The sequence below is a fragment of the Brassica rapa genome, chromosome A08, assembly GCF_000309985.2.
Source record: "Brassica rapa cultivar Chiifu-401-42 chromosome A08, CAAS_Brap_v3.01, whole genome shotgun sequence".
Lineage (NCBI taxonomy): Eukaryota > Viridiplantae > Streptophyta > Magnoliopsida > Brassicales > Brassicaceae > Brassica > Brassica rapa.
The window spans coordinates 20,365,363-20,386,514 of record NC_024802.2 but is presented as its reverse complement, the minus strand read 5'-3'; the positions used below and the strand labels follow the sequence as shown (position 1 = coordinate 20,386,514).

The 21,152-nt window shown below is 40.4% G+C and overlaps 7 protein-coding genes and 1 pseudogene across 22 annotated transcripts; 4 read left to right on the top strand and 4 right to left on the bottom strand.

The window, feature by feature from the left end:
- Positions 1–642: 642 nt before the first annotated feature.
- On the bottom strand, positions 643–1,803 carry LOC103836017 (chlorophyll a-b binding protein CP24 10B, chloroplastic). Its single transcript, XM_009112223.3, has 2 exons — positions 1,508–1,803; positions 643–1,281 (listed from the first exon to the last, which is right to left on the bottom strand). The coding sequence occupies exons 1-2, from the start codon at positions 1,735–1,737 to the stop codon at positions 732–734; spliced, it is 780 nt and encodes a 259-aa protein (XP_009110471.1). The 5' UTR covers positions 1,738–1,803; the 3' UTR covers positions 643–731.
- A 338-nt stretch (positions 1,804–2,141) lies between these two features.
- On the top strand, positions 2,142–4,198 carry LOC103836012 (annotated as a pseudogene).
- Positions 4,199–4,276: 78 nt separating this feature from the next.
- LOC103836014 (DCN1-like protein 4) lies at positions 4,277–8,018 on the top strand. 13 transcript variants are annotated; one of them, XM_009112220.3, is made up of 18 exons: positions 4,383–4,596; positions 4,709–4,756; positions 4,981–5,068; positions 5,151–5,225; positions 5,335–5,418; positions 5,510–5,570; positions 5,677–5,783; positions 5,882–5,947; positions 6,194–6,231; positions 6,398–6,476; positions 6,558–6,632; positions 6,723–6,759; positions 6,845–6,928; positions 7,038–7,098; positions 7,190–7,296; positions 7,375–7,440; positions 7,518–7,655; positions 7,757–8,018. In XM_009112220.3, the coding sequence occupies exons 8-17, from the start codon at positions 5,943–5,945 to the stop codon at positions 7,611–7,613; spliced, it is 648 nt and encodes a 215-aa protein (XP_009110468.1). In that variant the 5' UTR covers positions 4,383–4,596; positions 4,709–4,756; positions 4,981–5,068; positions 5,151–5,225; positions 5,335–5,418; positions 5,510–5,570; positions 5,677–5,783; positions 5,882–5,942; the 3' UTR covers positions 7,614–7,655; positions 7,757–8,018. The 13 variants fall into 13 exon arrangements, 9 of the variants coding, with proteins under 9 accessions (XP_033132715.1, XP_009110468.1, XP_033132716.1 ...); XR_004450081.1 differs by lacking the exons at positions 4,709–4,756; positions 7,038–7,098; positions 7,190–7,296; ... (1 more) ...; positions 7,518–7,655; positions 7,757–8,018 and having other exon boundaries at positions 4,277–4,596; positions 5,298–5,418; positions 6,197–6,231; positions 6,845–6,882; XR_004450079.1 differs by lacking the exons at positions 4,709–4,756; positions 7,038–7,098; positions 7,190–7,296; ... (1 more) ...; positions 7,518–7,655; positions 7,757–8,018 and having other exon boundaries at positions 4,287–4,596; positions 5,298–5,418; positions 6,845–6,882.
- Positions 8,000–9,576, bottom strand: LOC103836016 (Golgi SNAP receptor complex member 1-1). The gene is made up of 5 exons (XM_009112222.3): positions 9,277–9,576; positions 8,815–9,042; positions 8,535–8,702; positions 8,344–8,457; positions 8,000–8,197 (listed from the first exon to the last, which is right to left on the bottom strand). The coding sequence occupies exons 1-5, from the start codon at positions 9,313–9,315 to the stop codon at positions 8,084–8,086; spliced, it is 663 nt and encodes a 220-aa protein (XP_009110470.1). The 5' UTR covers positions 9,316–9,576; the 3' UTR covers positions 8,000–8,083.
- Positions 9,577–9,789: 213 nt separating this feature from the next.
- Positions 9,790–10,973, top strand: LOC103836011 (40S ribosomal protein S12-2). Its single transcript, XM_009112218.3, has 5 exons — positions 9,790–9,871; positions 9,963–10,016; positions 10,155–10,458; positions 10,565–10,630; positions 10,726–10,973. The coding sequence occupies exons 2-5, from the start codon at positions 10,009–10,011 to the stop codon at positions 10,783–10,785; spliced, it is 438 nt and encodes a 145-aa protein (XP_009110466.1). The 5' UTR covers positions 9,790–9,871; positions 9,963–10,008; the 3' UTR covers positions 10,786–10,973.
- A 538-nt stretch (positions 10,974–11,511) lies between these two features.
- On the top strand, positions 11,512–16,259 carry LOC103836009 (glutamic acid-rich protein). 4 transcript variants are annotated; one of them, XM_033276811.1, is made up of 16 exons: positions 11,513–11,803; positions 12,007–12,210; positions 12,286–12,467; positions 12,540–12,672; positions 12,755–12,952; positions 13,035–13,097; positions 13,170–14,177; positions 14,273–14,368; positions 14,454–14,527; positions 14,619–14,670; positions 14,760–14,828; positions 14,926–14,975; positions 15,060–15,134; positions 15,224–15,647; positions 15,839–15,949; positions 16,043–16,259. In XM_033276811.1, the coding sequence occupies exons 1-16, from the start codon at positions 11,696–11,698 to the stop codon at positions 16,097–16,099; spliced, it is 2,904 nt and encodes a 967-aa protein (XP_033132702.1). In that variant the 5' UTR covers positions 11,513–11,695; the 3' UTR covers positions 16,100–16,259. The 4 variants fall into 4 exon arrangements, with proteins under 4 accessions (XP_033132699.1, XP_033132702.1, XP_033132701.1 ...); XM_033276808.1 differs by having other exon boundaries at positions 11,512–11,803; positions 15,839–16,259; XM_033276810.1 differs by having other exon boundaries at positions 13,035–13,085; positions 15,839–16,259.
- Positions 16,260–16,282: 23 nt separating this feature from the next.
- LOC103836010 (probable GMP synthase [glutamine-hydrolyzing]) lies at positions 16,283–18,487 on the bottom strand. Its single transcript, XM_009112217.3, has 5 exons — positions 17,357–18,487; positions 17,197–17,254; positions 17,021–17,104; positions 16,816–16,945; positions 16,283–16,743 (listed from the first exon to the last, which is right to left on the bottom strand). Exons 1-5 carry the CDS (start codon positions 17,850–17,852, stop codon positions 16,450–16,452), a joined length of 1,062 nt encoding a protein of 353 aa, XP_009110465.1. The 5' UTR covers positions 17,853–18,487; the 3' UTR covers positions 16,283–16,449.
- A 251-nt stretch (positions 18,488–18,738) lies between these two features.
- Positions 18,739–20,938, bottom strand: LOC103836006 (heat shock 70 kDa protein 5). The gene has a single exon (XM_009112215.3). The coding sequence runs from the start codon at positions 20,875–20,877 to the stop codon at positions 18,925–18,927; it is 1,953 nt and encodes a 650-aa protein (XP_009110463.1). The 5' UTR covers positions 20,878–20,938; the 3' UTR covers positions 18,739–18,924.
- Between the last annotated feature and the right edge of the window lie 214 nt (positions 20,939–21,152).

The window sequence follows — 21,152 nt, the reverse complement described above, 5'->3', positions numbered from 1 at the left end:
TTTTACTGTTTGATTTAAAAAATAATAATAATAATAATAATCAAATCAATCGCGGACCGCCACGTGTCGTGGAGCCCGCGAAACAGTGTTGAACTCGTTGGACAGAAGTTCAATGGGAAGAACTGGGAAGAGATGGAGTTCAACACTATTCATTATTTTGATATTTTTTTTTCTGGAAATCTGTGTGAACCTCGTGGAGAGTTCACTGATGCAGATGCTCTAATATTTGTGAGAAAAAGCATATAGCAAAACTCAAAAATATTTCAAACTCGTCTCCACTGTTATTATTGTCCTTCCGCAGAGGCAATGGCAGGGGACGACGATTATCAATTTATAGACTTACCATATCATATATTTAGTTACAGTTATGCGTAGTCTTTAACGTGTTGCTGATAAAAGAATACTAATGTTTGATGGCTAATGGCTAATGGCTAATGGCTGTGTTGTAGTTATATATCATCATTCTTTTTTTGATTCAGCCTGCACATAGATGTGCTTTGTTAAAGATTTGTGTTGTCTTTTCAAAAGAGTGATCATGTTTAGTACCTGCTGCATTTTCTTTAACGACTTGCTTGTTACTTGCTCTTTGTTGTTTTACCTGATCTCGCATGCATACGAGTTCCTATTCGAGCAACAAGTAAATGTATAAAAGATTTGGACTCTCGCAAGCTAAACTCATGACTTGGTGACAATCAAGTTTGACTACAGACTCAAACATACATGCTTACAAGTCACAAACCAAGAGCACCTAGAGGCGTTTTCCCCTGACCAGCCTCGAAGTAAAAGACCAACATAGCAAGCATCGCCAACCTAGAGTGCTTAATCTCCGCCACTTTCAACCTCTCCAGCTTCTCCCTATCCGGCTCGTAAACACCGCCACGTGTCTTCCCAGCCAAACCCAACGGATCAAAGAATCTCCCACCCGGATACCCTTGGTCACCGGTATAGTTCGCGAAATTCTCTGCGGTTCTCGACCACGGCGTGGCCCACTCAACTGACTGAGAATCCGGGTTGAAGAAGTCGACCCACCTTTTGCTCTCCACCCAACCCATGAGAAGCAGCTGCGTCCCGAGAAGGGACCCGAACGAGAACGGCGCGATGGCTCGTGGATCAGCCCCGGCTTCGAACCACGGCACGCCGCTCCATGCCTGCCCGACGAAGATCCCGAGAACCGCCGCCATCGCCCACCGGCCGTGGATCAGCTCTGCTTCTCTGTACCATTTCAGAAAAGCCGGGTCTTTTCCGAGACCCAATGGGTCGAACCCGAAATCTCCGGGTAGCCTGTCAAAACCATTCACATTTGACTCATAAAGTTCTCAACTTTTTTTATCAAAAAAAAAAAAAAGGTTCTCAACCTTTTTTTTGAAAGCAAATAAAGTTCTAAACTTTAAAAGGATTCACGTAAGAAACAGAGCTACGAGCAAAATGATCGTTCACGAAACTAAGAATCATACATTGTCGATGGTTAATGTTAAGTAACGGAGTGAATTGAGTTTATTAGACTTACGAGCCATCGAGCCATTCAGGGTCGAGGAAGTTGCCGCCGCCTTTAACGGCGGGGATCCACGATTTCTTCGGCTGAGAAGCGGCGGCGGCGGCGACAATCAGAGTTTTCCGGCCAACTCTCGCTGCTGTAGAGCCTACGCCGCTTCCTAATGCGGCGGCACTCTTCTTGCTTCCGGAGAGGAACGAAGGACCAAGGCCACTGAGCACAGCTCCGGAGACAGCCATCGCCATAAAATGTCCTCTGTTTTTTTTTGTGTGTGTTTTGTTCTCTCTGTTGTTTTTTTCTGATAAAAAGTAACAAAGTCTCAGAAATGTTAACTGCGGTTTGAGCGGTGCGGGACAAGCGGTTTAACTGCGATGCGGTTTTAGCAATTATAAATACGTATAAATATATAGTATATATAGAGATTTTTGTTACGGTTAACTGCGATGCAGGGCGAGACGGTTCGTTAGCCAAAGAGGAGATTTAGGGGGACAGTAGATGATGAGCATCTATAAATGAAATCTCAGAGGCTGTCGTGGATAGATATCTGACCAATTAGAAGAGTCAGAAACAACTTCACCATAATCCACATCACTCACACTTGTCTTCTACTTGCCAAGTCATTATTTTCATCTTCTTATAAAATTATCTGATCTAATTTAATGGATGGAAAAATGAAAATAATAAGAAAAAAATACGCGTAAAGTCACAATTTGACTTTGTACATAATAACGGGTCACTTTGTGCTTAAGATGAACAAATACCTAATATGCCCTTTTAATAAGAATCTCATTTATCAAATGAAAGAATATCTTTTTTATTCATACAATCATACATTTTCTGTACAACCAGTTTGGCTCATAAGGGCAAAAAAAATACACAATCTCTCTAGTTTTGTGCCTTTCAAGTGGGAAGTGAGCCATAATGCAAGAAAAAGGTTAAAATGTGACTCATACTGCACTCAAATAATAAGTGGACACTCTACTTTTTGGAGGCAACTAGAAAACCTAATCATGACTATAATAAACTTATTGAAATGCAAAACCACAGGCAGCCATAGATTTTGTACTGTTTGTTGTAGCAGGAGAGCTCATCTTCTTCCACCACGGCTCATCGAACCAAATCCTGTCTAGGGCTTTGAAGGGTAAGTATTATGCTGAAATTTGGATTAAATAAATCATAATTAGCCTGTGATTGGCTGCTGGTGGTGATAGAAAACATGTCTGATCTTTGTTTGAACAGTTGAAGCTCACCGTTCATCACTATGCTTTGTATCAGACGTTTCTGCTTCGTTATGAGTCTTATGATTGTCGTTTCTGCTGCTCAGCTTACGGATCTGGAACACGCCTTGAATTGTTTTATTGACGTGTATCATAATTATAGCAATACAATTTCCAATCTCATTGAGTAAGTAACTAACTCTTCTTTCCCAAAGCTTCGTTTAGTATCATTCCAGCTTCTCTCTAATTGTATATGTTTCATGAACAGCCCTCAAGGAATAGAGAAACTTTGCTCAGATTTGGATGTCTCTCGTACCGATATCAGATTCTTGATGCTTGCTTGGTACTTACTATTTGATCCATGGAACATTTTCTTAATAGTTCTTTAACAACAGTTACATTTCCCTAAAACAACTTTGAATCTCACATTGCAGGACAATGAAAGCTGAGAAACAGGGCTATATTACACATGAAGAGTGGACAAGAGGCCTTAAGGCTTTAAGAGCTGATACAATTGATGAACTGAAGAAAGCCCTTCCCCAGCTAGAGAAAGAGGTTCAGAGTTTTATGCTCTTTTTTCTTCTTCTTATATTCATTGTCATCTTCTCAGCAGTCAGCACTAACCATGCTAACGCTTTTGTTTACTGTCTCTTTAAGGTCAGGACGCCATCAAATTTTGCAGATTTCTATGCTTACGCCTGTCGCTATTCTTTAACAGGTAAACATTAATCAAAGCTTTCATCTGCATGAGAGATATAGTATGTCACGGCTTATTTATCACCTCTTTTTATGTTTGTATGATCTTTTGTTTGCTTTTCAATTCAGAGGAAAGACAGGAGAGCATAGACATAGAGACTATATGTCAACTCCTAGGTATCGTCTTGGGATCTACATTCCGACCCCAAGTTAACTACTTTGTTGAGTATTTAAAGGTCTGCTGCATCTTTTAAAATCTCATACTTGTCTCATGCATGACCAAAATGTTTTATTATCCCATGATTGGTTTTTTATGGTTGGCAACAGATCCAAAACGACTACAAAGTCATAAACATGGATCAATGGATGGGCTTTTACAGGTTTTGCAATGAAGTATGTTTCATTAATTCCTATTTTAGTTCCAAGGCTTGGTTGGCAGTTTCATCAACTAACTATAGAATTGTTTATCACATTTTACAGATAAGTTTCCCGGAGATGACGGAATACAATCCAGGGCTTGCATGGCCATGCTTCTCAACAATTTTGTTGAGTGGATTCGTGAAAAAACAAGCCTGAAAGCTTAACACAGTGGTCCTCAAGTCTTTGCAGGATCGTTGGGCTCAACAACCAGATTCAGCAAACCTTTATTATATGACGGTTGTTACATGTGAATTGTGATCAACTTCAATAGAGGGGAGAGACACATTATTATTATGTTTGAAATATTGTATCCATTTTGTATACGTTGGTTTCCGGACTCTAGCTTTTTTTTTAAAATAACTTTATAAGAAAATTAGGTTCTATTCTAATGGCATTTAAAAGAAACAAAATAGAATAATGAACAAAAAAAATTATTTTATAAATATAGAGTAAATTTATATTTTATTTCATTGTAAAATAAATTATAGAGTGGGATTGAAACATTTTTATTCTAAAAATACATAAATTGGTGTCAGAAATGCACTTACGACGTTGACAAAAAAGAAAAGAAATGCACTTACGACAACGGTGATGGTGGACCTTAGAGAATAGAGATCATGTGCTCCGCTTGGCCTCCTGATACTATTATCTAATCTAATTTTATGAAATTTAAAAATGGAAATAATTCGAGTGGACACTCTTCTCCGAGGCAACTAGACGGTGCAGGTCAAACAGACGTTGGATTCAATCACATCTTCCACCACGGATCAGGTTTGTCTCTCTGTCTTTCTCCGAATATTGAATCAAATCAGTCTAGGGCGTATGTGCAGTTATTATGCTGACTCTTGTTTAACTTCTTTTTTTTTGTTGGTCATTGGTTCAGCTTCGAGTAAGGCTATGACTGAATAGTTAATATCTTCTTCCACCATGAGTAAGGCTATGACTGAATAGTTAATATCTTCTTCCACCATTACTCTATTTATTTCTCATCTAGGGTTTTATGTGTAATTATTATGCTGGAGATGAACATGTATGATCTTTGTTTGAACAATTGAGCTCATTCTTTCGTCGAATCAGCTTCTCTCTTGCGTGATCAGAGGACTTTTAATCAGCTGTTGCTCTTTGTTAACGTTTCTGATTTTGTTATTGGTTCAGTTTCGAGTAGGGCTGTGGATGAACAAGACTTGGAAGGAATAGTTGATGTGTTTCATCGGTATTCCAATACAGCTTCCAATCTCATCGAGTAAATAACATCTTTTCAAGCCATGTATCTTCCTCCTAGTAGCATTGAGCCTCTCTCTAATATATATATATTACATGAACAGCCCTGAAGGAATAGAGTTACTTTGCTCAGATTTGGATGTCTCTCGTACTGATATCAGATTCTTGATGCTTGCTTGGTAACCACTATTATCCCTCAAATATGTATTTTTTATTGGTCTCTTAGCACAATTTAAACTCGATCATCATAGGAAGATGAAAGCTGAGAAACAAGGTTACTTTACCCAGGAAGAGTGGACAAGAGGCCTTGTGGCTTTAGGAGTTGTTACACTCGATAAACTGAAGAAAGCCCTTCCCGAGCTAGAGAAAGAGGTTCAGTGTTTTATGCTTTCGTTTTATTTTTCTTATCTTCTCAGCACCCAACCATGCTAAAGGTTTTTTTTTTCTTTTTTGCCTCTTAAAGGTCAGGAAGCAATCGAATTTTGCTGATTTCTATGCTTATGCCTTTACCTATTCTTTAACAGGTAACATTAATTAACAGCTTCATCTGCATGAGAGATATTTGTATTTCACGGCTTTATGTCACCACCTTTCTGTGTTTGTGTTATCTTTGTGTACTGTTTAATTCAGAGGAAGAACAGAAGAGCATAGACATAGAGACCATATCTCAGCTTCTAGATACCGTCATGGGATCTACATTCCGACCCCAAGTTGACTCCTTTGTGGACTATTTAAAGGTGTCTGCATCACTCAATAATCTCATACTTTCTCATGTCCAGAATATTTAATAATCACATTCTAATTTCATGATTGGGTTTTGTATGTTTGACAACAGATCCAAAACGACTACAAAGTCATAAACATGGATCAGTGGATGGGATTTTACAGGTTCTGCAATGAGGTATGTTTCCTACTTCTTTTTTTTAGTCCCCCCCCCCCCCCTATCTTTTCTTCCAATCAGGTGCCTCTTCGTCACTCAGATATCTTGTTCTCCATATCTAGAAGCTTTCGTTTGTGGTTGTGGCGCCTCTTCTCTCTCACTCTTTCCTCTTCTGAAGTTTTGATTGTTTAAATCTTATCTCCTTCTCCCTCTCTCTTTTTCTTGCATATATAATACTTATTTTGTCTCTGTTTGTGTGCATCGAAGAAGAAAGCAGGTTGATTCATTCACATCGTCCACCATGGGTCTCTCTCTTTCTCCTCTATGGTTTATGTATCATTATGCTGGTGATGAACATATTTGAAAAAAATGAACACACTCTATTGCGTTGATCACAGGCTTTTTTTTTTTATTCGACGTTTCTGATTTTGTTTATGACTTTTGTCTAACTAACTTTTGTTATTGGTTCAGCTTCGCGTGACATCACTGAATTGGAATCCGCCATAAATTCACTCATTGAGGTGTATCATAAGTATTCCAATCTCATTGAGTAAGTAACTGACTCTTCTTTCCAAAGCTCCGTTTAGTATCATTCTAGCTTCTCTCTAATATAGATATGTTACATGAACAGCCCGCAAGGAATAGAGTTACTTTGCTCCGATTTGGATGTCTCTCGTACTGATATCCGAATCTTGATGCTTGCTTGGTAACCACTATTATCCCTCAAAACTTTTGTAATATATGTATTATTTTTTTTTATTGTTCTTTTAGCACAATTTAAACTCTCACATGGCAGGAAAATGAAAGCTGAGAAACAAGGCTACTTTACACAGGTAAGAGTAGCTATATGTCCTTCTTACCTTTGATACTCACAATCAAGTTTGGTACGATAACCTTTTTACTGATGTACATCTGTAGGAGGAATGGACAAGAGGCCTTATGGCTTTAAGGGCTGATACAATTGATAAATTGAAGAAAGCCCTTCCCGCGCTCGAGAAAGAGGTTCAAAGTCTTCTGCTTTCCTTGTTATATTTTTTTTTGTATTCATTGTCATCTTCTCAGCACTCAACCATGCTAAAGCTTTTTTTTTTGTTTGTTTCTTTCTTTTAAGGTTAGGAGGCCATCAAATTTTGCAGATTTCTATGCTTATGCCTTTACCTATTCTTTAACAGGTAAACAAGGTTAACCAAAGCTTCTATATTTGTATTTCTTTATCTCCTCTTTTTTATGTTTGTATGATCTTTTGTTTGCTTTTCAATTCAGAGGAAGAACAGAAGAGCGTAGACATAGAGACTATATGTCAACTCCTAGATATCGTCATGGGATCTACATTCCGACCCCAAGTTGATTACTTTCTCGACTATTTAAAGGTGTCTTCATCACTAACAGAGTCTCATACTTTCTCATTACCTAAATGTTATGAATGGTTTTGTGTGTGTTGACAACAGATACAAAACGACTACAAAGTCATATACATGGATCAATGGATGGGCTTTTACAGGTTCTGCAATGAGGTATCTTTCCTATTTCTTTTTTGTTCCCGGCTTGGCACTTTCATCAACTAACTACAAGCGTTTGAAACAATTTACAGATAAGTTTCCCGGACATGTCGGAATACAATCCAGGGCTTGCATGGCCATTGCTTCTCAACAATTTTGTTGAGTGGATTCGTGAAAAACAAGCCTGAAAGCTTAACATCTTTATGAATCCCCTCAAGTCATTTACTCGGGTGAGTAATCTTCTCAGACCTGTCTTTTACAAACCCTCTTTAGGTCTCTGGTTTAGTCCGGTATTGACTGACTAAACGCCTTGTATCGGTTTGGTTTACAGGATCATTGGACTCAACAAACAGATTCAGCAAAATTTAATTTCAGTTCTCATCCTTCAAAACTTCATCAGAAAAACTCATTCAAAAGAGGGGAACCACATAATGTTCTGAAATATTATATCCAGTTGTATTACTATCCAGTGTTTGAATTGGTCCAATGTTGCAACATAATACACAGCTAAAAAAAATCCAGAATACGATGAGAGAAATAGATTGGTTGTATAAGCTCTTCTAAACTGCAAAGATAGGGATGAAGTTTGCTTTCTCTACACAAAATATTATATTTTCTAGAACGTTAATGATAACAGATATATGAATCGAAACAAATTTTACTTGGTTAACCAGTAGATGAATATGAGAAATGTGCATACAGCTGAAACAAGTGAAAGAATGATTGTATCCATGGACTTTTTCCTCTTTATCGCTGACAGAATAGTGTTCACCTGCAGCGGGTTTAAGTTTAACCATAGTATTGTAGAGTGAGTTATAGCCATACAATAAGAAAGCAAATAGCAAAAAAAAAAAAGAGGTTGATCAAAAAAAAAAAAAAAAAAAAGAGCTAAAAAAGAGAAAGGAAAGCTCTTTGTACCGTGGGTAGACGACTCGTGACATTGCCCAGCTTTGAGTTGATACCTCCAAAATTTGAACGTTGAAACACAAGTGTACCGAGCGTTGCCTGAGCTTGTGAAATGACACCATCCATCTGTACTACCGTTTTATATAATAGTCAGTTCACATAAGGTGTGTGTGATACAGATGTAAAGTCTAAGCAAACGGTACCTGCGAGGTATTGCGGTTGATACCAACATGTTCTTTGAGCAGTGCTTGCTCTGACGACCCATCCCCAGCTTCTAAGTCTAGTCTAGTCCGATCAAATTCTTTAAAGTCCTCAAGAAGTGAAGCACGCTCTTGTTTTGCTTCAAGACTGGAGCGGTGTCGATAAAACTCCTGCATTTTTTGAAATAGTTATACATACAAAGATAACACACATTCCAGTGCTAGTTAGCACATAATCAACCCAAGCCAAACAAAATGAAGTAATTATTAAATGGACCATTACATGTGTGAGGTCTTGAAGGATCTCCTGATGTCGAGTCAAAGTATGAGAGACCATCTCAGAGCCACCAGAAGAAACCCACGCTTGCATCTGAGCATTAACTTGTTGAAGTTGCCTTAGAAGCAAGTCAATCCCAGCTTCGAGATCACTCGCTGCACCGTCAGACTTTGTGGAAACAAGTCTGCGGTATGAATGCATCTGCTCGTCAAGCTGAGCTTCAATCTTTCTAGCCTGTGGGACTCAAAATGCACACAACACAAAGCATCTTCATTTAAGTATCAGAAAAGCAATTGCATTTTAAACATTGCATTTGTAACCAATGGAAAAATAAACCATCTGTGAGACTGAGAGCTGCCCAAAAACTAAAACCCAATGTTTCAAAATCTCAGACGATACTAGCTTAGCTTCGTAGTTCTGTCCTTAAATAAAATATCCACTAGCTTCGAATTTGTAGAAGATTTTTACCTGTTTCCGTAACTCATCCCAAGAGCTAGGAATGTCCATTGAGTCCTATGAATCAATCAAAAATCTCTCCTTTTTTTAAAAAATGGGTTCGTCTAGATATAAAACAGATCACGGTTTCTTCTTCCTCCTCCTCCTCGTAAACCCTAAACCTTCAAGTTCCCCCCTGGAAGATGCGATGCGAACCAATTGATTCGATTAAGAGAGAAGTAAAACCGGGTCAGATCGAAAGAAGAAGAAGAAGAGAGTTGGTACGGAGACTCGGACATAGTTTTCTGCGTGTCGGTTCCATTTTTACGTAACCAGTAAGTAACTCGAGGATGACGAAGATTGTGGGGCCCCTGATCCTCTGTTTCGCACCCCCACACTTGACAGTTGAGCCCCACATGTTCTAAGTCAAGTGGGCACGTGATCTACACACTGTTTGGGCCTAAAAGACAATATTTCATGGACCAGTAAAAGCCCAAATACGTGGCCCAGCTATGCAAATGATTACGTCAGATGTTTTGTTTGGGTGAAATTAGGGTTTTAGTACTGTGACTAGTTAAAACTCTCTCCTCACACCTTTCTTTCTGCTGCAGCCGTCTTCGTCTCTGAGGTACGCACGATTCTAATCTGACCCATGTGTTTGATTGCCTGATCTGTTACAGTTTCCTAGGAGACTGATGTGGTTTGGTTTATATTGGCAGATAACAAAGGCACTTTTAGTTTAAAAGGCATTTCAAAGAGACAAACATGTCGGGGTAAGCTCTGAATAACTAGGATTTAAAGTTTTCGGTTTAATTGGTTTAATTAAATCTATGTTTTTTAGTTAGAGGCACTTGATGAGATTCGATGTAGATGTTTTGTCTGAATCGTGTTTTATTTATTTATTTATTTAGTGATGAGGCTGCTGCTCCAGTTGTTGTTCCTCCCGTTGCTGAGCCAGCGGCTATAATCCCAGAGGATATGGATTTGTTGACTGCATTGGAGTTGACTCTTAGGAAGGCTCGTGCTCATGGTGGTGTTGTTCGTGGTCTCCATGAGAGCGCTAAGCTTATCGAGAAGCGTGTTGCTCAGCTCTGTGTTTTGGCTGAAGACTGTAACCAGCCAGATTACGTCAAGCTTGTTAAGGCTCTATGTGCTGATCACAACATCAACTTGCTTACTGTTCCAAGTGCCAAGACCCTCGGCGAATGGGCTGGTGTAAGTCTTTCTTCTACTGTGTCTCTCCGTATATTCATAGCTTAAAAGCTTCCTTTTTTCTGAGTGAATGTTTGGTTGAAAAATTGAACCCTTGATGTTGTTTCAGCTCTGTAAGATTGACTCTGAGGGTAATGCTAGAAAGGTTGTTGGATGCTCCTGTCTTGTGGTCAAGGTATATACATCCATGTCAATAAATCCATACAACAATATCGTTTCTTCTTGTATCTGGTCTTGTACTTAATGGGTTTTTGCGTTTTGCTGTTTCAGGACTACGGTGAGGATACGACTGCACTCAACATCGTCAAGAAGCACATTGAATCTAACTAAGTTTAAGAAGCATTTGGAATCTCGATTTACAGATGTTTTCAATCTCAAATTCTCAATGCTGTTTTCTACTGGTTTGATATTTAATTTGTTAGCAGACACCTCTGGAGATTTGTTTGGAATATAAACAAGTTTTCCTCTTATGTAAGGCTCTACTCTTCCATTGCTCAATTTACTTGCTTGAGGTTTTCCTTGCCAACTTCCATTAGATAAATGTTGAAAAGTTTATAGATAAATCTTAATGAAGTCTAGGATAATTATATATTTTTTGATATACAAGTCATAAATTCTTAACAAATATATAAACCGAACATAATATACAAATTTCGTTATTTTCTCAGTTATTTAACAGTCCATCCCTATGAAATTCTTCATATAATATTATTCTATTTGATTCATCTGTTAATGCTGTTACTTTAAAGAACCCTATGGTTTTTACACGAATGCAAAAACACACATGAAGTGAAAAGCTGCGAAAGAAGGGCGGGAAGAGACGACCCCAAGCTTCAAACCGGTTAGCACTGTATTGTCTAATGTGTACAGAGTATATACTAATTATTATGATTACAAAAAAAACTAGATTGATTACTCATATAATCAAATGAGAAACACATGTTTTAGAATCAGATCTGTCTTTACTATTGCCAACACTTTTGACATAATTGAACTATAAAGACTAACGTTTTTTTTATTAGTATATATGCAAGTTATTCATCTCTTCGTACCGGTTTATAAAAGCAGTTGTTGCATGTTGATATAAAAAGCGCATCAGACTCGTTAGACTTGTCACTTTCTTGTCTTCTCTTTGCTCGAACGACTTGGACTTGAGACGGCGAGACGAGAGAGGGCTTTTCCGTTCGGAGAATTCGTTTTCTAGGGTTATTTTTGAATCTCCCCCACAAAGAGCCAAAAGATGGGTCCTCTTGTCGGAGAGACCGAACTCACCGAAGCACTCCTCCAGGCCGGAAAAGATCTCCTCAGACCTTATTACTCCACTGATTCGATCTTCGACCTTCTCAATGTACGAATCCTTGTGACATTCTCTGATCTCGTAACACTATACAAATGGGTTTTTGTTTGCTTATGCGTTTGGTGAAATTACTCTGTTTTTAGATTAGGGCACAAGAATCGATTAGGGTTTATTGAAAAGATTTGATTTTTGCTGCTGATTCGGAAAGTTGAAATCTTTAATGATGTTTCAATCATTCTGATTTTTGATTGCAGAAAGTGGAGTCTCTGCTCCTCGCTGTTGAGCAAGATCCTATTGCAGAAGTGAGAAACGCTCTGAAACCATCGATGCAGGCTTTGGTATCTGCTGATCTCTTGAGACACCCTGATTCTGATGTTAGAGTTCACGTTGTCTCCTGCTTAACCGAAATCATGAGGATTACTGCCCCAGAGGCTCCTTACAACGATGACCAGATGAAGGTTTGTGTTTCCTCTAAAGTAACACTGTTGTCTTCTTTAGTGTTATCTCTCACATGGCGTTATCTGGTTTTACAGGAGGTCTTTGAGGTGACAGTAGAGGCTTTTGGGAAACTTGCGGATGCTTCCTGCGAGAGTTATAAGAAAGCTGAAGCCGTGCTTGATACTGTTGCTAAGGTCAGATCATCCTTGGTGATGCTGGACTTGGAGTGCGATGAGCTTATCTTAGAGATGTTTCGGCAGTTCTTGAAAATCATAAGGTAGATATAGAACTTTGAGTTAACAATGCTATGTGGTTTATGTGACGCTGATGGCTTTTCTTTTGTGCGTAGACTAAGCCCGGATTGTCCTCAAACGGTACTTGTTTCCATGGAAACGATAATGGTTACAGTTATAGATGAAAGTGAAGAAGTGTCCATGGATTTGCTCGCGATTCTCTTGGGTCCTGTTAGAAAAGAGAGCCTGGTGAGTTTTTCCTAATTCATTTTTAAGCCTCCAAGCTTTTTCAATAGAGTTTGGATTTGATCTTCTTGTCGTCATGGCGTAGGATGTCTCACCAGTGGCTTCGAGGCTTGTGGAGAAGGTTCTCATTAGTTGCGCCTCTAAGCTTCGACCGGACATCATGGATGCTTTGAAGTCCACAGGGACTAGCTTGGACATGTATTCTCCAGTAGTTTCTTCAATATGCCAAAGCGGAGCTGCCACCACTGAAGCTCAAATCATTGTTAACCCCACAGAAACTGAGGTATTCTTAATGATTTGAGCTCTTGGGTTGATTGTTTATACAATAGTTTTGTGGTTGAATCTTGAATTTTTCGTTTTTTCAGGCAGAAGGAAAGATATCAGAAGAACAGGTAGTTCCAGATGATTCATTGCAGGTACTTTATTTGGGAGGTTTTTTTCATTGTCAGTGTTTATCCCCTTTTCATATTGTTTGTTACCTAACCAATGTTTTGATTCAGGAAAAACTGGATTTGGGACTTTCTCCCAAGGGGATCAGGTCTAAGAGAACTGCAAGAGGTGGAGCTCGTGCCATTGGAGATGACAACGTAAAAAATGGAGACGGTTTGAAACAAGTTTTGAAGCAAGGGCAATCTGAAAGTACTGAGGGAGAGACTGAATCAGGGTCTACTAGGAGGAGGCGGAAACCCAATTCTCTGCTAAATCCTGAAGAAGGCTATTCATTCAAGACGTCATCAAGCATAAAGAAAGTGCATGAAAAAGAACTTGGGGCTGCCAAGAAAGCATCTTTGCCTACTAAAGTTGGTCAAACGAATCAGTCGGTTGTTATTTCTCTCTCACCCTCGAGTAAGGCTAGGAAGGGGTCACGGAAACGGAGCAGGAGTAAGATGGAAGAGACAGATCTTGATGCAGGTTCTGTAGCCACACCAGCATCAAAGAAACAGATTGTGAAGAAAGATGAACCTGAAGAAGATAGCACTAAGACCGCAAAGGAGAAAACACAGAAGGGTTCAGCATCAAAGAAACAGATTGTGAAGAAAGATGAACCTGAAGAAAAAGAAGATATTATGGAAACTAGCCTTGAAAAGCCTGAGGATAGCACTAAGACTGCAAAGTCAAGTAAAAAGGAGAAAGCACAGAAGGGTTCAGCATCAAAGAAACAGATTGTGAAGAAAGATGATGCTGAAGAAGAAGAAGATTTTATGGAAACTGACCTTGAAAAGCCTGAAGAGAGCACTAAGACTGCAAAGTCAAGTAAAAAGGAGAGAGAAGAGAAGGGTTCAACGAAATCAACTGCAAAGAAGCCACTAGCAGAATCTAAAAAGGAGAAAGCACAGAAGGGTTCAGCGAAAACAGCTGCAAAGAAGCCACCTGCAGAATCTAAAAAGGAGATAGGAGAGAATGGTTTAGCGAAAACATCTGCAAAGAAGCCACTTGAAAAATCAGTCCACTCAGATGCCAAGAAAAAGAATTCAGAAGGCGCAAGCATGGAGTCATCAAAGAGCAAGGTAGTAGATTTGATGAACCATTAATTTTCTTGTCAATATATGATACTGTAGAACTTTCTTGCTTGCTTGAACTCATAATTGGATAAACTGTTCAGAAGAAGAATTCTCGTGCAATGACGCCTCCGACCAAAGAATCTGAACAAACTCTCAAGAGCCATCCCAAGAGGAAACGGACAGCTAGAGAGGAAGTGGTGTGAATTTTTTTCCTTCTCTGTTCACTCTATGAGGCTTAGATTTGTCTCGTGTTTTCATATGGTCTATTCTTCCTCTTTGCAGGAGTCCAATAAGAGTGAGCATGGTGAGGAGTTGGTTGGTAAGAGCGTTAAAGTCTGGTGGCCACTTGACAAGAAGTAAGTGTTTTGCGTAAGATGTGAACTTTCGTTTTGGATACAGTGTGGTGTGATGAACGGTAGCAATCTTAACATATATATTTTTTCACAGGTTTTATGATGGCGTCATAAAGTCCTATAGTAGTCTTAACAAGAAGCATCAGGTGAATTTCTCTGAACTGCTATTTTCCAAATTCTCACTTTGTTTGCATAATTGATTCATTTGAAATTTTCATACTGCTGTTCTTTACAGGTGCTTTATTCGGATGGGGATTCTGAAGAGCTTAATCTTAAAAAAGAACGTTGGGAGATAATCAGTGAGGTGAGATTTTTCCTACACTGTGCGCCTCTTTATTCATTAGCCAAATTTAGTAAAAAAATCTAATAGGCATGTGTGATATGTCCTCAAAATGTTAAAGCAGGAAAAGGAGGAGACTGATCTACCTGATTCTACTCCTTTATCTGACATGTAAGTGAATTAACGTTTGACAGTTTCTTAACTTAGCCGCTTGGCATCTCTTCTTTAGTCTTGAGTTTTTACTTAATAATGTAGAATGCGAAGGAATAAAGCGAAGAAGAGGAAAACTGAGTCTATGCATGTGCAGCTGAAAAGTTCTTCAGAAGTCAGGTGTGAATTTTTTTTTTACAATAGTTATAGTTATAGGTGTAGAAGGCTTGATTCTTGAATGAATAATCTCTCACATTAATGGAATATAGATCCTCGAAGAAGAAAGACCTTGTAACAAGCTCCACTAAGCAAGGGAAAGCAACCAAAGATGCGGTGAAGGGCGGAAGCGATGAACCAGAAAGGAGGGAAGAGATAAATCTTCAGTTCCCAAAAGATTGTGTTGACAAGGAAGAATCTGAAACCAAAAGATTGCCTAAAGAATCTAATGCAGAAGCCAAGTCGGATGGGGAAGAGCTAAAGTCTGCAAACAAGTTAACTGCAGAAACTGGAAATGATGGTGAAGAGCAGGAGGTAGAGAAAGAGGCAACCGCAGAACCCCAAACTGATGGAGAAGAGCGAGAGTCGGTGAAAGTGCTAAATGAAGCCAAGTCTGATGGAGAAGAGCTAAAGACTGCAAACAAGGCAACTGCAGAATCCAAAATTGAAGGAGAAGAGCAGGGGGTAGAAAAAGAGGCAACTGCAGAACCTCAAACTAATGGAGAAGAGCGAGAGTCAGTGAAAGTGCCAAATGAAGCCAAGTCTGATGGAGAAGCTAAGTCAATGGATGAAGAGAAGAGCTAGAAAAAGTCAACTGCAGAACAAGTCAAACTGCGAGAGGTCCAAGAAGCACTGAAGGAGAAGAGCAAAGAAGAGCTAAGAAAAAGGCAACTGCAGAACCTGAAACTGATGGAGGAGAGGGAGAGTCAGTGAAAGAGCCAAATGAAGAAGCTGAAACTGAGGTACAAGTGCGAGATTCAGCAAAAGAGCCAACTGCAGACACAAATTTGATTGAGGAAGGTCGTTCTGAGGAGAAGGAGACTGGTAAAGTCGAAAATGTAACTGAAGAAGAGGAACAGAAAATAGTGAAGGAACTGGAAGAAGACACTGATAAAGCAGAAGGCGGGACTATTCCTGTTTCAGGTTGATAGATGAACAAAAGCATTTGGTTAATTCAGAGAACGATGTCGTTTTTGTGGTGTACCTATTAACTTTCTTTGTTTAGTGAAGCTGCTTGTTTAGAGACGTAGTGTTATTGTTAGTAAAGACTTCTGACATATATGTCTTATCAAGGAACTAGTTTGATGCGATGTAGGCTCCTCGCAACATTCTACTATGCATAAAACCAATAACCAAAAACATCTATACAATGCTAACACAAGAACACTTCACGTTACGGTAGCAAAAACTCGTCGTGTCAAATAATCTTTGCAAGCAAAAACATGGTTACTAAAACAAGGACAATTAGCTTTCAGAATTGCACTTAGAATTTATTTTATCACTCGCGTTCTGTCTTCTTGGCCTTGGTTGTTGTCTCTGCATCTACGCAACAGTCTTGGTATCTGAAGCAGCCTATGAGATGGTCGTTTGTAAGACCACCTGCTTGCATGAAGGAGTAAATAACCGTTGGACTCACGCTGCGGAAGCCTCTACGTACAAGATCCTTGCTAATAAACTCAGCTTTCGATGTCTTCACGGGGACTTGTCTTTGATACCTGAACTGGCTCTGTGTAGGCTTGTTGCTCACAAAGTTCCACATGTACTTCTTAAACGATCCATACTCAGCTATAATCTGGATGAAAAGCAGCTAGTAAGATTTGTATAATTTGTGTAAATATAGATCAAGCGTTGATGTTTATAGTACCTTGCGCACTTGGCGTGCGTTATCGAGGATTGACCTTAGCTTGACCTCTGACAGTAATGAAATGGCAGAGATTACCTTCTTCTCGTTCAGTTCAGAAACAGCAACTGGATCGAAGTCCATGAAAACTTCCCTGAGATCAGAGCTCATATAAAAACTCTAGTTTCTGGCTTGACATCAGAAGTAAGAACTTAAATGTTTTGGTTACCTGAGTAATTGCCTTCTGGAGAGAATATCAGTCCAAGAGAGTTCGGATAGAGCACCAGAAAGAGATAATAACTCGAAAAGCTTCCTACACAAGTTAACCAAATGGTAAGAGACTCTTTATAATTAACAAAGAGCATCTCTCATAAAAGTAAAATAGTTTGAAGATGGCACACGTACTTGTCGTCATGAACAGGAACTCCCCATTCTTCGTCGTGGAACGCAACATAACTCGAGTCTTAACAAGAACAAAAACAAAACAACATTATAAGCCAACTATCAACTGAAGCAATGGCACATAAGTGAGCAACATAAGAGTAGTAGAAAAGGAGATTCTCACCAGCTTTAGGCGTGATCCAGGCACATCTTCTCCGACCATCAGCGAAGCAATCACCGTTACTACCACCACTGGCACCAACTTTATCATCTTTCTCATCAACCTGCTTCCTTCTCGCACACGCACCAACGGAGGAGACAGACCCGCTTCGCCTCACAGCCTTCTTACAGCTGGAAGAAGACGCCACGCTCAAATGCGACGACTCGCAAGACGAGGAGGCGTCAGAGGAGTAAGAAGCAGTCATGGAGGCACTGTTCTTTCTCAGAAGAGAAGAGCAAAGAGACGAGCATTGCTTCAGAGTCGTCGTTGGTGAAGCAGGAGGATCTGGCTTCTTCTTCGTTTTCTCGTCTTTTGACTCGATGGTGGTGGTGGTCTTCTTCTTATTCTCCAGCTTCATCCCCGGTAGTTTCCTCTGAAGCTTGTTCCCGGTCGGACCGAGAACCGATCTGAAGTCTCTTTCGCCGGAATCGGTAGACCGGAATCGAGGTGGAACCGACATTGAACCGATTCTAAACCGAAAAAAACGAAAGAATGCTCACAGATCTAACACTGAAAGCTACAAACTTTGCTGGATTCAGAGAGATTAATAACGAAAGGTACACACTTTACAGCTAATGAAACTTTTTTTAGAATCATCTAGCGATCCACGCTTACGGTGTTCACGAGAGAAGAAAGTAAGACCACAGAGAAGGACTTGGAACTGTGACGAGAGAACCCTTTTGACTTCAGAAAAATAAAAGGAGGGAGCTTTTTCTGATCGAAGACGAAGCGAATCAAAAATGGAAGAAGAGGAGAGAATGAGAGCAAAGAATCGAGAAGAAAAGTTTGTTTACCAATCATTCCTTGACACGTAAGCATTTGGTTTGCTGTTTTTTTTTTCCCACCCGACACGACCCGATAATGCGATGGGGCTTGATTACTTACTGTAAAGTTGCTTGTGTTAATAATCATCAGTTTAATTAATGCTTCTCAGATTAGGAATGTTTGCTCGTGTAATCATGTCAGGATCAAGACAAAAGTCTTAATTAATCGATGAGGTGATATTTACGAAATTGCCATAATAGGCTTTTGTTAAATGAATATTTTACTCTTAACGTTGAAAAATAGCCACGAAAGGGACCCCACACACACTTCGTTTTCATCTTCTTTAATGCGTCTCAGTTCAGCGTTTTTTTCCTTCTTCAATGGTGACACCAAGCAGCTTGGACTGAAGCAATAAGCCCAAGTTCCAAGTTGTTATTCATGCTAATTAATGTTATTATTAACTATGCATCAGAGCTAAGAACAACGTGTGGGTGATAGCAGTGTGAGCAGAGGTAAAGAACTTGCACATGGCTTTGACACTCTACTTGATGTCACGGACGCTGTTGGAAGATTCAGCATCATGTAAACATATTTTGGTACTTAAACTATTATGTAAAAAAAAGCAGATGATCACGTTCTTTATTTTACTTTGATACAAACTGACATAAGAGTAAAGTATACAACTACATCAAAACACCTCTCTTAGATACTTCAGACACAAAAGTACAACACAAAGACTCGCCACTTTTTGTTTTCACACCACCGCTCTAATCGACCTCTTCAATCTTTGGACCTTGACCACCACCAGAGCCACCCGACCCACCGTCTCCTGCCATACCATCACTAGCCCCTCCAGCACTAGTACCTCCCTGATACATCTTCGAGATAATCGGACTACATATCCCCTCTAGCTCCTTCAACTTATACTCAAACTCATCAACTTCCGCCAACTGGTTCCCTTCAATCCACTCAATCGTCTCATCAATCGCCTTCTCTATCTTCTGCTTATCTTCCTGATCCAGCTTCTGCGCCAGCTTCTCGTCCTTAACAGTGTTCCTCATATTATAAGCATAATTCTCCAACGAGTTCTTAGCCTCGACCCTCTTCTTCACCTGCTCATCCTCCGCCTTATACTTCTCCGCGTCTTGCACCATCTTCTCAATCTCCTCTTTACTCAACCTCCCTTTATCGTTCGTGATCGTGATCTGGTTCTTCACGCCTGCCGTTTTATCCTCCGCCGACACGTTCAAGATCCCGTTCGCGTCTATATCAAAACACACATTGATCTGAGGAACTCCACGTGGAGCAGGAGGGATCCCCTTGAGCTCAAACGTCCCAAGAAGGTTGTTGTCTCTCGTCCTCGCACGCTCCCCTTCATACACTTGAATCAAAACACCAGGCTGATTATCCGAATAAGTCGAGAACACCTGCTCCTTCTTACAAGGAACAGTCGTGTTCCTCGGGATCAACACAGTCATCACCCCACCCGCCGTCTCAAGTCCAAGACTCAACGGCGCCACGTCAAGAAGTAACAGATCTTGCACCTTATCGCTCCCTTCACCGGTCAGAATCGCGGCCTGCACGGCAGCTCCGTACGCAACAGCTTCATCAGGGTTAATACTCTTACAAAGCTCCTTCCCATTAAAAAAATCTTGCAAAAGCTGCTGAATCTTCGGAATCCTAGTCGATCCTCCAACAAGAACAACTTCATGAACACGGTTCTTGTCAATCTTTGCATCCCTTAGAACTTTCTCAACAGGATCCATACACTTCCTGAACAAATCCATGTTCATCTCCTCAAACCTCGCGCGTGATATCGTCGCGTAGAAGTCAACCCCCTCGTGCAAGGAATCAATCTCTATGGTAGTCTGAGCAGTCGACGAAAGCGTCCTCTTCGCTCTCTCGCAAGCCGTTCTCAACCTCCTCAACGCCCTCGCGTTCCCGCTTATATCCTTCTTGTGCTTCCTCTTAAACTCAGCAACGAAGTGGTTAACTAACCTATTGTCAAAGTCTTCACCTCCGAGGTGAGTATCTCCAGCTGTAGCCTTCACTTCGAATACACCTTCTTCAATCGTTAACAGAGAAACATCAAACGTCCCGCCTCCAAGATCGAAAATCAAAACGTTCCTCTCACCGGTTTGCGTCCCTTTTTTATCTAAACCGTACGCAATAGCCGCAGCGGTTGGCTCGTTAATTATCCTCAAAACGTTGAGCCCCGAGATCGAACCCGCGTCCTTCGTCGCCTGTCTCTGAGAGTCGTTAAAATAAGCGGGGACCGTTACGACGGCGTTTTTAACCGCGTGACCTAAGAAAGACTCAGCGACTTCCCTCATCTTGATCAGCACCATTGAAGATATCTCCTCGGGAGAAAACTGCTTCTCCTCGTTCTTATACGTGACGACTATCATCGGCTTGTCTCCGGGTCCCGCAACGACTTTGAAAGGCCAGTGAGTCATGTCGCTCTGGACTGAAGGATCGGAGAATCTCCTCCCGATGAGACGCTTCGCGTCGAAGACGGTGTTGTGAGGGTTCAACGCGACTTGATTCTTCGCGGAGTCTCCGATTAAACGTTCGGTGTCTGTGAAGGCGACGTAGGAGGGGGTTGTGCGGTTTCCTTGGTCGTTGGGGATGATCTCGACGCGGTCGTTCATCCACACTCCGACGCAGCTGTATGTTGTTCCGAGGTCGATTCCGACGGCTTTCTCGGATTTTGTCGTCATTGTTTGCTGTGAGATTTCGCTATTTGTTTGATTCGTTGTTGTTTATTAGTTTGCTTGATGAGGTAGCTTTATATATATGGAGACGATCGGAGAAGGAAGACATTTCGAGAGAGGACTCGACACGGAGATGTGGAAAGACGGAGAAGTCGCCACGCAAAAGTACCAGAGAGTTCTGGATTCGCCGGCGCATTTAGGATAATTATCAGGCAACCGCTTCAATTAAATTTGGGCCTACGAAGGCCCATTAATATTTTAAAACTGTAAGCCCATATGTT